General features: G+C 40.8%; 1 protein-coding gene and 1 long non-coding RNA gene across 2 annotated transcripts; one reads left to right on the top strand and one right to left on the bottom strand.

Moving 5' to 3' along the window:
- Nucleotides 1-3,496: 3,496 nt before the first annotated feature.
- On the bottom strand, nucleotides 3,497-16,577 carry ABCG8 (ATP binding cassette subfamily G member 8). The gene is made up of 13 exons (XM_042051841.1): nucleotides 16,271-16,577; nucleotides 14,809-14,913; nucleotides 13,905-14,061; nucleotides 11,808-12,046; nucleotides 11,267-11,399; nucleotides 9,934-10,203; nucleotides 7,955-8,120; nucleotides 7,774-7,866; nucleotides 7,254-7,453; nucleotides 7,068-7,144; nucleotides 5,466-5,733; nucleotides 4,813-4,940; nucleotides 3,497-4,340 (listed from the first exon to the last, which is right to left on the bottom strand). Exons 1-13 carry the CDS (start codon nucleotides 16,319-16,321, stop codon nucleotides 4,203-4,205), a joined length of 2,025 nt encoding a protein of 674 aa, XP_041907775.1. The 5' UTR covers nucleotides 16,322-16,577; the 3' UTR covers nucleotides 3,497-4,202.
- On the top strand, nucleotides 5,228-13,532 carry LOC121675963. Its single transcript, XR_006020294.1, has 3 exons — nucleotides 5,228-5,368; nucleotides 6,703-6,755; nucleotides 13,335-13,532. It is a non-coding gene; the product is annotated as an uncharacterized LOC121675963 (long non-coding RNA).
- Nucleotide 16,578: the final 1 nt, after the last annotated feature.

The raw sequence follows: 16,578 nt of genomic DNA, 5'->3' as shown, positions 1-16,578 counted from the left end.
ATGCCAACAAAATTTGCAATTCAAAATAACCTTTAAGTTTGATTTAATGACAAAATAAATGTCAACAGACAGTCTTATAATTAATTATACGAATTGGCAACAGCACTTCTATAAATTATGGATCTGAACTGCTTTTTAAATATTCTCTACAAAAAAAAGAACAGAGTGATCATGGGCATTAGTTATGTGTGTACATACGTATATATGTAATCCATTCATGCAGATACCTCTACCTGTTAATATGAACACACACACATGTATATGGTGCTTTCTAAAGCTCAGCAGTTCTGAAAAGGGTTAAGCAGTTTTAAAATTACCTCAACCCACTGCTTAAACATTGTTGCCTTAATTAATAGCTGCTAACACATGAAGGGCTTGTCTTGGCTCTCAGAGTATATAAAAAAAAAAAAGCAGCATGTCACAGAGCTCTGTGTACACTGTTTCTTGTCTACTGCCATTAAAATTAATCACTGCAGCTATAACCTGAAAGGTTTGTTACTTCTGGTGCAAGTGGACACACCAACACCTGCAATTTCTTACCCAAAGAATCTCTAGTGTATTGTCTGTGATTTTTTTTTTTAAAGGAATTTAATGTTTTGGTTTTTGTTCTTGTTTTGTTTTTCTTAAAAGGATGGCTGTTGATACTTGTCACTTACCTAGCATTTCTGAAGGGAATGAATGAATGAATGAATGAATATGAAATGAATATGAAATGAAACTTTTGGCAACTACTTACTAATTTAGATTAGCCATAGTGAAAGCTAGTCCTTCCCCAAGGAGAAGTTAAAAATAATATGGAGGACTAACACTACCCATGAGCCAATATGCAAGGCAGTGTTTTTATAATCCATTTTCCAGTGCTAAAAGACTTTGTCCTTTTGCTGTAGTGGAGAGACTGCAAAAACTTGGAGTGGAAATTGGGAAGAACTTTCCACCTCTTGCTGTATTAAATACTAAACTAATAAAGACAATTTTTAAATCTGTTTCTTAACACATCAGTATCCATGTAACCAACAACTTTCATGGTTCTAAATTTGGTGAATTTTCCTTACAAATGTTGTTGTTGCTTGTATTGGATAATCCCATTCCCAAACTGGACACGCCTGCACAGTGCAGCCCCACAGCCTGTTGCCCCATTGTTGGGTTGTGTTGGGTTGTGGTAGTTCAAATACTTGGACCAAACAACCTGGAAACCCTGTGACCAATTAAATGTGGTGCCAGTCCAAAAGCAGTTTTTGCACTGACTTGGTTGCCTGCAGGAGCAGGGACCAGGACTTACAGCTGAGGAGATCCCTTCTAAAGCTGGTCAGGGGGAACGTAGGGAGAGCAAGGACAGCAGCTGGTGAATCCTTGGGATGGTGGCACTGTCGGACTGGCAGGCAGTGCTGTGCCAGAGTGGCACATCAGCCTTACCACATTGCTGAAGTCCATAACATTGTGCTGGCCCTGTGGAGTGGGCAGCACAGTGAGTTTTGGGCAGTGTCTTCCTTGTGTTGTTTAGTCTTGGTATTGAGATTGTCGTGGACTACAGCAACTCTGGTTATACTGATACAGGGAGTGCAGGCAGGAGGGCACAGTGCTGCTGGAACAGGGATACAGTCTAAGGAGAAGGAATGGCTACTCTCAAACTTGGAAAGCAAAGTTCAGTTATGACTTCTAGCCTTCATTGGAGCTCGTGGGAAGACTTCTATTGCCCCAGCAGCCATTTGCTTTTGCAGCAGCAGCTCCACTATGGAAGTGTGAGCAGAGGCCAAGGCATGCAGCATGACCTTCACTGGCTGAGGGGGGCTTCTTTAATAACCTGCATTATTTGCAACTGCCAGCAGTGCAAGTGGGGCAGGTTGTGTGTCATCCACCCACTCTTCCCTGAGCTCTTCTCTGTACACAGCCCCACGGATGCTATTGTTAGGCATGAACGCTAATTGCTGGTATTTCAAGGCTCCTACCTTCTTATTGCTAAAGCCTGTAACAATAATCACAGCCTATATTCCCCATCTCTCGGCATCAAGGAAACAAGATATGATCATAGGCAGTGTGCTAATGTAATTGTAGTATATAGAATATGAGCTTTCTCTATGTAAACAGAGGCCTGGCCACATCCTATGATAGCTCTTCCCGCACTCCGCACGCGGGTGTTCCTCAGCTCACCACTCAAGTCCCCATTATGGATACATCCACCCTTGTCATAACACCACCTCTGAAACACTCACACCGTTTGGTCCTGCTGCATAATGGTAAGAGGGTGGAATATTAAATTGAAAAAGGCTGTTTAAGTAATGTCAGCAGCCTGACTAATTTCACAAAAGGAAGGAAATTCAAAGTTAAGGCTATGGTGTATTCTTATCTAGATGCCTGAAGATTTCTGTGCATGACAATATGCCCCTAAAATTCAGAGCTGTCCCTTATGTCTTTAATTTCTCCCATTGTGTCGCTCCTTTTTTTTTATTAAACATCAAAGTGAATTCACAACAGAGAGTCAGCCTAGAATTTAATCCTCTAAATACCTTGAAAATAGAGGTTTAGACTAGAAGTACCAATATATACCCTTAAAACTTCAGTGTAATATAAAAGAGATTCTAATCACAACAGATCATTACAAAGAAGAGTAAACCACTTTAAAAAAAATTAAGTGTCTTAAATATAATAAAAAGGAATAATTAAGAATCAAACAGGAAGCTGCTATTCTGACAATTTAATGATGCTGAATTGGACTGAAAGAATTGGCTTTGCCACTAAAAGGCAGTGAAAATCTGATAATTTCAAAATGGCACTAAGATCAGATCAAGTGGGTTTTTTTGAAATCAAATGCAGCAGAACCAGAAAGAAATGGTAGAATTCACCTTAGAAGAACCTTGGAGTGTTTTGGATTCCTACTGCTGCCTGGGGCTGAAGAACTTATTTTATCAGACCTGCTTAACATCTTTAGACCAGGGTCTTCCTGGGAATTTATTACCACATGGAACCTGTGGAAAATAATGTGACAGTCATAATTGCCAAATAGAATAACAAAACATGGTTGTTCTTTCATTCCTATTTCTTAAACCAAGAACAACCAAACCTCAGGATTTACGTAACAGTATCTGGGAGCTGATTACACTAGGAGTTTTCCACTGTGTGCAACATGCAAATGAAAGTCAAGTAGACAATTTGCTTTGAGTTTCTGTATATAAGAATAGATAGGCATCTCAACGTTTAAAAGCAAGCAAGCTCATCTTACAAAATGCTCACAGCAACTGCACACATAATTTGTACATGCACTTACCATGACTCTGTGAATCATGGCCATTTATTTACTGATAGTCATTTTCTGAGCATAACTAGGTGCACTATGACAAGCATTAATAGGTTGCATTGTTAGATTTTTAGTTCCTCAGGGGCGGGTTGGTGTCTTCTACATGAGAACTTTAGGAAGCAAACTTGGCAAATTGCTATAATTTGTATTGCAGTGGAGAAAGACGTCATTAATAGCAATCAGTTGGTATATTGTAAAAATAAATCCAAGAAGGTGAGACAATTTTATTTGTTACAAGATATCATCTCTACAGTGAGCAAATACCTGTTTTGGGCATCATCAGCATATTACTGGAACACAAGGGCAAAGCTTTAAAACACAGAAGTAAAGCTATAAAACGCATAAGAAATTAGAACACAGAGTGGTTAACAATTGTGTTTTCCATCCTTGCATATTCTCCTGAAGCACTTGTGAAATCTTCTGTGTTGCTTTCCTCTGTTCTTAACGTGTTAAATGTCACACATGCCACAGAAAGTAGTGGTTTGATCCTGCTCTCTTTTAGCCCTCTGAATTAAGTACGTGATCATTGTATGTTCAAACATCATGGACTAAAACATCAGCTATTATTAGAGTGCGATGGGTCCTTTTATACCGGTGGCCTATAGCTCAGACTGTTTCCAGATGTGCAGAACTCGTAAGCGGCTTGTCACTCATGAGACCCGTAGGTGAAGCAAACAAAAACCCCAAAGCCCACCCCGACCCCAATCCCAGGCTGCAGCTCCGGTCCGTGGCAGGCTCCCGCCCGCATCCCGACTCCTGGGGTTCTGCTGCCATCCTGTGGCAGCCGGGCTGTCGGCGCCCCCCGCTCCTGCCTCCTGCGCTGCTCCTGGGCGTTTGCGGGGCACCCACCGGGATCCTTCTTCCCCTGCCTTCCTGCAAGGGAGGCCATCACCTGTTGCCTCCGCTGCTCTTACCAGTCTTGAGTTGATTTCTGCTTGATAAAGCGCAGGGATAAATAGTATAAAAGCAGGAAGCTGCAAATGATGCCAGTGAGAACGAGGTAGCTCACGTAGAGAGGGTGAGAGTCCAGGTCCAGAGACTGAGTGATCTGTAATGACCAATAACACAGAATTAGGAAAAGACACAAAATTTTCGTGCTGGATCTGTGAACTGTGTTTTATGTGTGAGCTTCCCTGGCCCTTGCTGCCTTTCCCGTTTTCCAGCTTAGGTGTAGCTTCCAAGGTGGTTTGATAGAGGGTTGCAGCTACTCTATTCCTATTTCAGAAGAACACATTTCAGCTTCTAAACAATTTCAGCAGGTGCATAGTTGGGGCTGGTGTAGAAAAGACTTGCCCTTTATTATTTTGGTTTTTTCTCTTCAACTAAAAGAAAGGCATAGAAGGAGTGACTGCTGTAAGGCCATCTTTAGGAACAAATTTACAACCAAGTGTAATGCAATTTCATGTGTTGATTTTGCAATTGCCAAATTTGTGGCCTACACCATCTATTGTATGACAGGCATATAAATAGCATTCCAATTGCTTATCAAATGTGCGCAACAATTTTTATTACTGACTTACAAGCTTCCCTGGTATTTGAAAAGTAGTGTTTCCAACAGTCATTTCATATGTGGTGTCAGTGAACTGAATTTGCATCATTCCTTGAAAATTCCATCTGAGGAAAGAGATCTTTGAAACCCAGAAAGGAACTGAAAAAGAAAATGAGGAAAATTGATGCACACACAAAACTTGAGACCTCGAATACTTGCTGTGCTGCTGCCAAATACAACAGGTTTGTCTCACTACTTGACAGCCAGAGGCTGTAAACATGTAACAATTTATTATTGGACAAAATGGCAGATATACTTTACATAGTTACGTGGAGACGGGAACTGAGGAGTTAGCTAATATCCATATCCATCAAACTCCCCCTGTCAACCAAGTCTTCCTGGAGCTCCATCTTCATCTTTTGAATACAATTCTTTTTACTGAAGAATTTAGCAACCACATAAGAATCAAGCCTTTTTCAAGTGCTTTTTTTGACAAAACTTCTTGTTGCCTCATTTTCAGGTGGAGAAACTGATGTAAAATGAATGACCTGACTGCACTGTCACCATGCAAGAAGATAATTACAAAGGTAAGAATAAAGCTGAGTTTTCCTGCACGTGACACACTGTCACTGATGAAAGCCATTGATGTTTCATTTTGGAGAAAAGGTGGCAGCTTTGTCTTACCTGTCCAGAGGCTGTCCAGGCTTATCACAAAACCACCACTCAGGTAGAATGATGTGAAGAGGACGTTGCCAAAGAAGGCCGAGAGCTGTAACGTCGGCAGCAGAGCTGCCACCCAAAGTGCCATGGCACGGGCACTGTACACAGCCAGCCACACTGACAGGAAGTTCAGCAGGAAATGTTCCAGCTCAGGAACAAGGTTTGCCAGCCAGTAGATGGGAACCCCATAAATGATAACAAAACCACAGTGTTCTGGGAGCTCCCCCAAAATCTGTTTGGGAAGATGAAAAAGAATATACAAAAAGAGAGAAAAGGTGAATGATAATTACAAAAATACATGAGATGTGCCTTAATGTACTTAAATGGACTATTTATAAAAGCTATAGGAAATACTCCCTTAGAATGCAGTCATCTCCCTGTTAGGGGTTGTCAGTGACATGCAAAAGCAACCCACAACAGAAACAAATCCTTGCTAGTTTCTTCTCCAGTTGTGACAATGTCTATAGCTAATTGTTAAATGGAGAGTATTCTTGTTACAGATTAGATGTTTTGTTACAGGTTTGGGAGCTTCTAAAAATGTAAGACGCTTTTGGTGAGAACTGGTGTGCTTGATAACAGCAGTACTGTTACTGACTCATGGCAATTGAATGTTTTGTCCCAATTTGGTTGAAAGTAGCGTGAGACCAAATTTGAGACAAATTTGGCTGTTGGTCCCTTCCCCACCTTGTCCCAAAGGCAGTCCAGTTAGCAACTTGATTAGTTGTAAAACAAAAGCATGACTGGGGTTTTCTCAAATATCTAAGGAGTATATGGAAAGTATTAGTTCCTCCAAACAGGATTGCTACTATCCTCTAATACTAAGGTTGTAACAAATTACATCGATTTCTCTGTGAATAATGTGCAATCTTTGTGACACAATGCAAAGAATATTTTTCTCTGGCAACCACTAATAAGCATTTAAAACCTTGTGCAGAAATGGAAACCTAAATTACAGATGCCATGGCAGGCAGAACTCATCTAACATCACAGAGAAGGGATTATTCAAAACCCTTGTGAAAAAGCGAATGCAGTTTTTAAAAAGTTCTAAATTTAGTTCTAGAAACTGTGGCTCTTTGTGCATGTAACACATTTTTTAGCTCAGACCAATAAAGGCCCAACCAACTACTGGAAATATCACAGCGTTTTGTCATTTCTGTTTTACCTTTGCTTTAGCATTTGATACGAATGTTTTGTTTTACAGATCAAGATACGTAAGCAAACTTTCAGAGATGCTTCAGTGAATTAAATATGCAGGTATGTAAAACCGTCTAAACCCAGAAATCTGAGTCTGAGATTTCTCACATTTTGGCCAAAGAACCCAGTGAAAAGTTCTTCTTTGGCTTTTCTGGTGTGGGATCTCAGCCATGACTTATGGCAAAGATCTAAAGTAGTGTGAGGCTTAATCTATTAATACTAAGGAAGCAAGACTGATAGCCTTAGCTGGCACACACAAAAGAACAAAGTCTGATATGAATGTGATTATTTATACAACAAGGCTTTGGTTTGCTTGTGTTTTTTAATGTTCAAGACAGCTGTTTGTATTTCCTGGCAACAAAACCAAATTACCTTAGCAAAGAAGTATGGGCTAACAGTGTACATTCCACCTTCCAAGTCATGATAAAGCATTGCCCTTTCTGAATGACCTGCAGGGTAGGAACAAACACAATGGGTTGTATTATTAAGTTTAATTTTTTTCATAGATTTAAGAATTTTTTGATTCCTTATAGCATTTACAAGAAGACTGACACTTACATTTGGCAATAACATCCAAAATTACCGTGAATGGGATTAGGGCACCTATCATGTACAGCAGTGCTGTTGTGTCACGAATAGAGAGTCCGTTTTTTTCATGGCCATAGTACAAAAATCCAATTAATAATGACATAAAAAGGGCTCCAAATCCATGCATTAATAATGTTGAAAGATCTCTGAAGTCATTGGAGACTTGACGACTAGGAAAACAGCAATATTGACCGTGAGATATTATACTTACTAATGCCAGTTATATTCAGATACATAGCCCCAAACAGTGTTAAAAATCAATCCTTGGAACTTGCTGGCTTTGGCTAGGAGAGGGATTGGGCTCCCTGTTTCTGTAAAGGATTTTACCTCATCAAACCTATGAAGCACCTATAGCCACAGAGTATTTCAGGTCTAAATTGCTGATAGGCTGAAGGAGGACAACTGGTGTGGGACATTCTGTGCTTCTTTCTGATGATTTGAAATATAAATGGGCATGATATATAACTGTTTATGCTGAAGATAAGTTTACCTTAATAATATAGTGAACTGCTTTAAGGCTCCTGGTAACTGATCACTTGAATGGTGAGGCATATTGATAGCCTCTTCTGAATTTAAATGGGCCCTGCCCAGAAGAAAAAGAGAGAAAAAAATAAATTAGCACAAGGTGTAGCTATTATTCCAGATCTTCTGTACGACACTTTTTTCTTTACCTCTGCTTGCTGACTGTGGTCTCAGCATTGTCTCCTTTAGTAGCTTTCCATAAGAAATCATCAAAATGTTTGACTTTTTCTAGGAACAAGTTGGCAAGAACATTTGCTCTTTTTTGGCTTTCCATCTCCTTTTCTGCAGTCTGTTTATCGATACTGGTTAAGTCAACTGCAAGACATTACTTGATGTGAGTCCATGTGCTATAGAAGAAATAACTTTATGATGTGTTCAGAATCAGGGATTTCATTGGGAGCAGACAGTACAACCTGTGTACATGCATTAACTTACAACAGTTCAAACTTTATCAGTTATTTTAGGTAATTAGAGATGAACAGATTGTTAATGTGTATGCTTCTTACCTAGTCACTCAATGAATCACTGAGAGATTACAAAATTGCTTATTATAATATTATAAACTACTATTTCAGATTTTTCTAAATTTCATAGTGCCTTGAGAGCAGTGCTGAGAAAAAATAGGCATGTAGGCATGTAGGCATTTACAGTGTTTTATGTGACTTTGACTTAAATCATGTTTTTCTTCATCTGTAAAATTATAGTTATTGTCTTACTTGTATCTTACAGAGGTGCCATAAACTTTACCTGATACTAAAAAGTCTAAAAGGGATATTATCTAAGGACAACATAGTCATACCAATAATAATTGGCTTAGCTTTTTTTGTTTTTTAATCTAAACTTACAATAGTATTTTCCCATGCTGACCTTCAGTGTAGATTGACAATATCTGATGTTTTACAGATGCTTTCTGAGAGAACTATCACTGGCTGATCATGTCTGTTCAGCCACTCTTAGGAGGAGTCCATCAGAAATTCCTTGCAATCTGCCCTATGTCTTCCCTTCTGCCCTGGTCTCCTGTTTCTCTGTCAGACATACAGCCAGCACTTGTGTGTTTCCATCAGGTGCTCCCTCTTGCTGTGGATCCTCTGCCATCCTGTCCTATTTCCACATTCCTGCTGCCCCTATTTCCTTACTTTTCCTATAGGTACTGACTGTGCATACCATTCAATGATCTTCCACCTGCCTCTCTGCCCTCCCCACCTCCATGTCGCAGGGGTTTGTCTCTGTAACCAAGGGCTGTAGCTACAGGTTTTCCCAGGACTGCCTCTCATTCTCCATTCCCATACAGGGGTGCTGCAAGCCTTCCCCAAGGCTGTGCTTGGCTGAGGACTGCTCTGAACTTTGATGGTGACAAAGGTCTTTTTGTGGGGCTTGACACCAAGGTTAACTTCTGTTTATCCCTGCAACAGCTGGCACTGCCTGCCACACAGGCACAGCTGAAGAGGTTACTCCAGAGCATTATGGTTGTCTGATGCCTGGCCAACTTGAGTGCAAAGACCTAAGGGCTGGAATTGAGCCAGCCTCTGTTAAGAGATTTCTGCCATCAGATTAACAGGGGCAGATTCCCTTTCCACGTTGCAAAAACCAGAAGATGAATGGATTTGAAACCACATAAACTTTCTTGGAGGAGTAAAAAGATTGCTGATTTGGATTAGCTTTTTCTCCCTTCCAGTGTGCTCTGTAGGGCAGCACTCCTCTTTCCTATTACTTGTTCCAGGTTTGTCTGTGACTAGGGAAACTAGCCTCTACATTTTCTTAACTGAGAAATCAGAGAACTGTCTACAGAAAGCAGTTGTTCAGTTTACCTGTGTCTTTCCCACAGAAGAAGTTTCAACCAGATAAGACATGGGGATAATTATGCTAAATATGTGGACCAGTTACTGGATCTGGCAGGCTTAGAAGGAGCGTTTTTTAAAATTAACTTTGTCTCTACATCTTGTTTTTGTTGCATTTCCTGTACTGACAAATAAGGATCCTATTAAAAACTGAACTTGCTGCAATATTGATTTGAGTTAGTCCTAAGGAATCCCTAAGACAGTTATGGTTAATAAAAATCAGTGTTAGCTACACACTTATGAAAGCAAATGGTTTTATGACATTTTTTATGACAGTACTTGATACTGACCATAGAAATCCGCAGGATTGCTGTACCTTGGGCAGGGATAGCCTAGTTCTGTGAAATACTGGACCATGTCCTTAGCTGTTCCACAGTAGGCAGTGAGTCCAGAAGTCATCAGAAGAACCAGATCAAACAGCTGGAAGATATCTGACCGGGGCTGATGAAGTGAAAGAAGAACCAATCTGTTTCCTCTGGCCAGTCTGGACAATGTTATCACAAGGTTATGTGCAGTAAAACTGTCCAGTCCAGATGTGGGCTCATCAAGTATGAGTATTCCTGCCAAAGACAGTATTAGCTGTGGAAAGCAGCATGTTTGGTTTGGAAAGTATATTCTATGTGAAATGGTGCTAGTGCATGAAATTTCACTCATTATTTTTAAAGAAAACATAATTTTTTTTTTACTTCAGCACATCTATTCCGGAGCATCACTTCTTACAAAAGCAAAAAACTTCTGTTTTCCCCATAACTACAAAAATATAACTTTATACAAGCAAAAAGTTTTCAAATCCATTTCCTAGTGAAAAAACTGATGCGAAATCTTGTTCGACAAGAGGCTCAGTCAAGGTTAGCAGTGCTTTTGATATATATAAGATCAGAGAGGGGATTCCATCCTGCAAAATCAGCTGTGGATGTAGCCTCATGTTTTGCTTCTACTGAAGGTAGTGGAAGTTTCTAGTTTACCTGCAACATGAACCAGCCATGTCAGTGAGTTGCACAAGACTGCAATGACTGACTATACAGTCAAGAAAAACACCTTTACTGTTAATACTGGACATGTAAATGGGGGCTGGGTCAGAGAAAAGGAAAACAATCTCCAGGTTAAAATAGGTCAGCAGCCTTCCAAAGTAACTTGTGGCATGTGGTCAGATAAAATCCAAACTCTTATACTGATATGCACAAATAAGAGCAACTTCAGGCAACCTTGAGTTATCTTTGTGGTGGTGGTTTTTAGAGAGTGATGGGTGAAGGCTCCTGTGGAGCTCTGCCTTTGTCTGCCTCCACTTTTCCATTGGCAAAGGTGACTGAAGCAAAAGTGTGTCCACTGCTGAAACACTCTGTTTACAGAATTATTCCTGTAATAATTACAGTATTATCTGTGATCAGCACTGATTTCAATAGAAGCAAATGGACCAGCAGCCAGTCACTGACTGCTGTGGAGAGGCAGCCTCTGGCAGAGCGTGCTACAAGGCCTGTTAAGTGTCCCGAGTATGAGTTCCTGAAGCTGCCCCAGGGGCAACTGAGTGTGTGGCTCTTCCCTGAAAGCTTCCATCTTCATGCAGTGCCCTGTTATGCCCGAGTGGTGTGTGGTGGGCCCCAGGAAGGTGTGGGTTCTGCTCACCCGGGTTCCAGAGCAGCTGCACGCCGATGCTCACCCTGCGCCTCTCTCCCCCGGAGACGCCCCGCAGGTACTCGTTCCCCACCCTGGTGTTGGCGCACTGCCGAAGGCGGAGCTCTGCTATCACATCTTCCACCTGCGGGGATCCAAGGGTGACAGGCATCAAGCAAGAGTTCATTTGCACATCTGTGCAGACATAAAACTGAAAATAGGATTAATTTGGTTAAAATTCATCTGGATATTTCAGTGCTAGAGACACTTGAAAACAAATCTTGATTTTAGAGATAACATTAAAAAAGACTCAGCAATCAAAAATTTAGTTAGTCTTTCAGCCTCTGTAATGCTTTCTCTAGATTGTCATTTTTTTTGAGCTTTGGAACAATTGCTGGTTTCTATCTTGAAAGATGAAAAAGGTTTATAATTCATAATCTACATAAAAAAATGCCAGATTAGCTGTTCTGACTCCAAACACAGAGGATCTCTTGGATAATTCCTGTCAGACACATTTTTGACAACTTTATTTTTTTTCCAACAGCTTAATTACCCTTTTTTTCCTTTGTGAGTCTGAAAAAAACTTTGGAAGGCGCAGTTTGGCAACGAACAATAGTGTTTCTCTGACAGTCAGGTGGGGGAGCAGCCGGTCATCCTGCCGCACGTGTGCGATGCATTTCCTAACGAGCTGGGGAGTGCTGGGTTTGTTGTTGATCATGATTTGGCCAGACTTGATTTTGCCTCCATGATCCCGGCAGGTTATCACATCAAGCAAGGATGTCTTTCCACCAGCTAGAAAAATAACAATTGAAAATTAATTTCCAAGGGATGGTTTTGAAAAGTGATCTTGTCACAGACAGAGAAGTTAAGGAAAAAAATATTCTTCACCAACCCATTCTGAAGTTTTCCCAAAGTCAAAGAGACAGGATCATCTTCAAAGAAAATAGTGACTATAAGCTCCTGTTCAGGAAATCTCTCTCCTCTGGAATGGAGTCTGTGATTTCAACCCTTGTCATTGTTCAGCAGAATTGGGTAGTTGGGCATTGAGGATGGCTTCATGAACACAAGAAGTGTCTCTTATCTCTTTGGTAAACTCTTTCAATTTTGAAACAGAGGTGAAAGGTGGTGTCCTGCCCTGGCTGAAGGGCTGACACTCAAATGTTCAGCAAGAGCTTTCTTTGTTGGAGGGATTTGTGAATTCAGAAACAGCAGCTGCATCAGCTGAATGACTTAGGCATTGAATGATTATACAGACAATAAGAACCCTAATCATGATTGAAATAAAAATTATTATGACTTAAATAAGACAAAAAGTCATTTAAATAATTAAGAAAAGCTGGCTCATACCCAGAGGTAAGAAAAGTAAAACAATGAAAACAAAACCTGATTTGGAGTTAAACAGCAAATGAATTTCTCCGTTTTGTTGTATGATTCTGTATGTAAACACACAGAACTCTCTTATGATTAGATGTCATTTATTTCTAGTCTCCCTGTTGAAAGATTAACTCCAGACTTGCTTCTTAATACATACATCTTAAAAAAGAAACCCATCCATCTGTAAACCTCGTATTGCTCTGTTTAAGAGTGACATATTGATTGCCATTGACAATGTGAAACCCATCAACAGTTTAATCCATTTTACTAAGGCATTTGATGAAATAGATGATAAACAGCTTTTGAAAATAGTTTGACTAGTTTGCTGAAAGGGGTTTGTGCTCAGTGTATGTTACCTTACAAAGATGCTATATCTATAACTCAGTATGTTATTTCATCACAAAGGTTTTCCTTTTATTATCAGGAGAATTTCTAAAGTACAGCTTCACTTACATTACGGATATGTGCTAAGGAAATATTCCCATGGCAATAGGGAAGAAAACACTTTTTTTCGAAATAAAGTTAGAACTTCTTTGGCAAATATGCCTTGCCTTTGAGAGAGAGAGAGCATCTTCACTGAATCACTGAGCCAACCTGATGTGAGATTCTAGTGGAGACAGAGCATGCAGGTTTTTACCTCCCAAGTATGGTACTTTCTACTTCAGTTTAACAAATCCTATTTCTACTTCTTGTCCCCCTTGACCAGGCCCACCAGAAAATGGAAGAAAGAAGACAAACCCTGGTGTAATAAAGCAGTAACCCCAGACAGAAGAGGAACTATCTTCTTCTCTGTAAGTTTCTACTAATTAATGCAAATGCAATATTTTATCCTATTAGAATTGTTTCAGTCCAAAAGGAATTCCTGCTTATGGCTATGCAAGTTGGCACTGATCTTTCTTATGGGGTCTGGCCTCATTTGTTTGCTGTCTAAGTATGGTCTGCAGTTGGCCTGTTTTGAATCTGAGCCATGAAACTGATTCATGTCCAGCAGATCTAGGGCTGCAAAGCCACACTCGTAACAATACCCCACTACACCTCAGGAAACAAAGAGCAAATGTGTACAGGCCATAACAAAATCAGGTTTGAAAATAATTTACTTTTTTCCCCGCCTAGTATCTTTCTTTGTTTCCTCATTCATCCTGTCACTTTAAAAATGTATTTTAGTTACAGAGCCAATAGTTTTTGTCCCAACTAGATTGTGACTGCAGAGTGCTGCTCTTGATTGTGTACATTTTATCTGAGAGCTGGTCATATAATGAAATGTGGTTGCTTTTACCAGTGCTTCCTATGATTGCTAGCATCTGACCACTTCGAACTTTTAGATTCAGATTTTGGATTATTGACACGTGGGAACGGGGATCCGATTTCCATGTCCATGGCATTTTCATCTGAGCGAGGTTCTCATACCAGGGAATCTGGGATGCTGTGTTAACCTAACAAAGAAAGAAAGAAAGAAGTCCTTTCAGATTCAAGCAATAAATTATTTAGCAACAAATACATTAAAAGTTACAAAGTTACAAGCAAAGTGTATATTAAAATATTATTGTTCATCTTCAGAAATGCATAGAAGGAAGTTATTTTGCAGCCACCTATGGTTTTCATGACTTGCTTCTTGTTCTGTTAATCACTAAAGCTACCTCTGTCCTTTGTTACTTTGGTAATTTATTGCTATTGTAAATTTTAAATGTTTCAAGCTTTAAATATAATTTGAAATTCCGTGTAACTGAAAATTGTGAAATCTTACTCAGATGCCATGGTGAGAAGGAGATGAAAAATTTCACTGGTTCCTTGCAATCCTCCTTGTTAGTCGTCATCTCTTTATCCCCTTCCACATACTCATTCTTGCCAGCAAGGGCTGCTTTCCTCCCCAGCTGAACAGAAAGTCCCTCAGCTCCAGCCCTCAGAGGAATAATTTTGCTCAAGACTGAAACAAACCAGAGCCTGGAAACAGATCTCTCTTCCTGTCTTATCCCTTAACTTTACTGGATGTATTTACAATACAGGGATTAGTCTGCTGTCAATATTGCAGCCAAGAGTGTGATTCTGCTCACAAACCGACTGTGCAACAGTTGTGTTAACTTTTTCAACTTTATCTATCTTTTAGAATGGCTTGGGTATAGAAACAGGCATTGCTGGATATGCTTCCTGCTGAAGGGAGGTGTATAAATGACAATTTTTACCTGGTAGTTGAGTTCCTTGACCTCCAGAACATTTGATTTTCCACTGTATGTGAAATATAGACTGTTATCTTCTTCAGAGTGAAAAATAGTATCCTGGGTCTTGGTCTGAAAAAGTTGTTTAGGTGGATTACAACAGTTAATTACAATAACTAAAGTGCTGCTAAAGTCCAAGTTTAGAAAAGATGAAGCACAAAGGGAAATACATTTATGGGATGTAACAGGATTATTGATGAGTTACTGTAGTGTAAAAGTCTGAAGGGTTGAAATGAGTTATCAGTTATCTGTTAATCAGTGGGAAACGTACTTTGTTCTAGTGACATGTGTGATAGTCAAACATGCTGTGTTGTGCTTTTCTAGTTGCTTTCAGTTTAAAAGGGAAAACTTTCAGAATGGAGGTAAATGTCATGCCACTACAAAGATATTGGACTCTTTTTTTTTTGAGGAAAAAAGATGTACTACTTCAGCAGTATTAGTCTACTGAATCAAAATGGTGCATATTGTAATTGATGAATTATGGCAGCTACAAATTAAGGTTCACTGGAATTATGTCCATTATTGAATTCCACACGGACTCCTCAACTTGGAGGCTTTATGAACAAATAGGTGTGCAGCCACTAGTGCAGTCTCTTTCTCCTCTTCAGTTAAAATAACAAGAGTCTACTTGGCTTGGTTAACCTCTTGCATACAGCTGCAATTACAAAGTCCTTGCTTGAGGCAGCTTTCTGGCTTTGGGTTTAGCTCTGTGTGCATGCCTGCAGCTTTTCTTCCAGCCAGCCATATCTCTCCCACAACCCTGTGCTTTTCCTACTTGTTAGACTCATATGCTAGCCAAAGCAAACGTACCTGTTCCCTTTGTACCAGACCCTATCCATGCCTGTGGTATCTTTGGCAGGGGATGACCATGATCTTTGTGTGCACCTCCTGCCCTCTCAACAAACAAGGCTGATTAATTTTTTCAGTCTAGATATACAGCAGAAAGCAATATCACACCAAGCAGCCTGAAGAGCCACAAGAAAGCCCTCCAAACTACCCCTGCTGCCAAAGCACTCTGTGCCCTTCCTTATGCTGAACCTGATTTTTAAAAACAGGTGCTCCTCAGCAAATGTGGGGATCCAGTCTGAAGGCATATCCTGGGAAAGCCAGTCCAGGCCATGCTCAGGGGCTTTCTCCTCCATCCACACCCTTGGAGATCCTCTCTCAGGATCCACCATCGTACCACCTGAGCACGGCTTGCATGGCACCAGCCTCATGCCCAGAGTGGTCTGCTGGGGGGTGTGGATGCTTTCTGCTCCCCGTTTCAGAGCGGGAGGAGCTCGGGGCTCACTGTGACAGCCCGGAGGGCAGGATGGCTGCCTGCCTCTCCCAGCTCCCGGCCAACGCTGTAGCTGCGGGACAGCTGAACCCCTCGGGTCCCTCCCCACCCCACGCAGCTCTCACCCCCAGCCAAGCCCTGGCACATCACCTGGCTCCAGCTGGCGTCGTCCAGAGAGACATTTTCAGTGGTTTCCTTCATGGTGGTGGAAGGTCTTGCTCCCTGCTTTTGTCTTCTCTATGAAAGGTGTGGAAATCCTTCTCCTCTTGGTTTGGAACGCAGTCCTTTCCAGGCACCCTCACCGCAGCACCATTTCTCCTGGCGAGCTGCGTCTCTGCAGCTGGCATGACCTCGTGGACAGGGAAATACTCCCCTCCTCTGGGACAGTGATAGCTCAGGCTAAAGGTACATCAGATAGCGGCTTCAGCTAATCACCGATCAGCTGTTCTCCGGAAAAA

This window comes from Corvus kubaryi, unplaced genomic scaffold (assembly GCF_017639235.1).
Source record: "Corvus kubaryi isolate FWS band 111438036 unplaced genomic scaffold, C.kubaryi_AGA036_p1.0 76, whole genome shotgun sequence".
NCBI classification, from domain to species: domain Eukaryota; kingdom Metazoa; phylum Chordata; class Aves; order Passeriformes; family Corvidae; genus Corvus; species Corvus kubaryi.
This window is presented reverse-complemented; position numbering and strand designations above follow the sequence as displayed.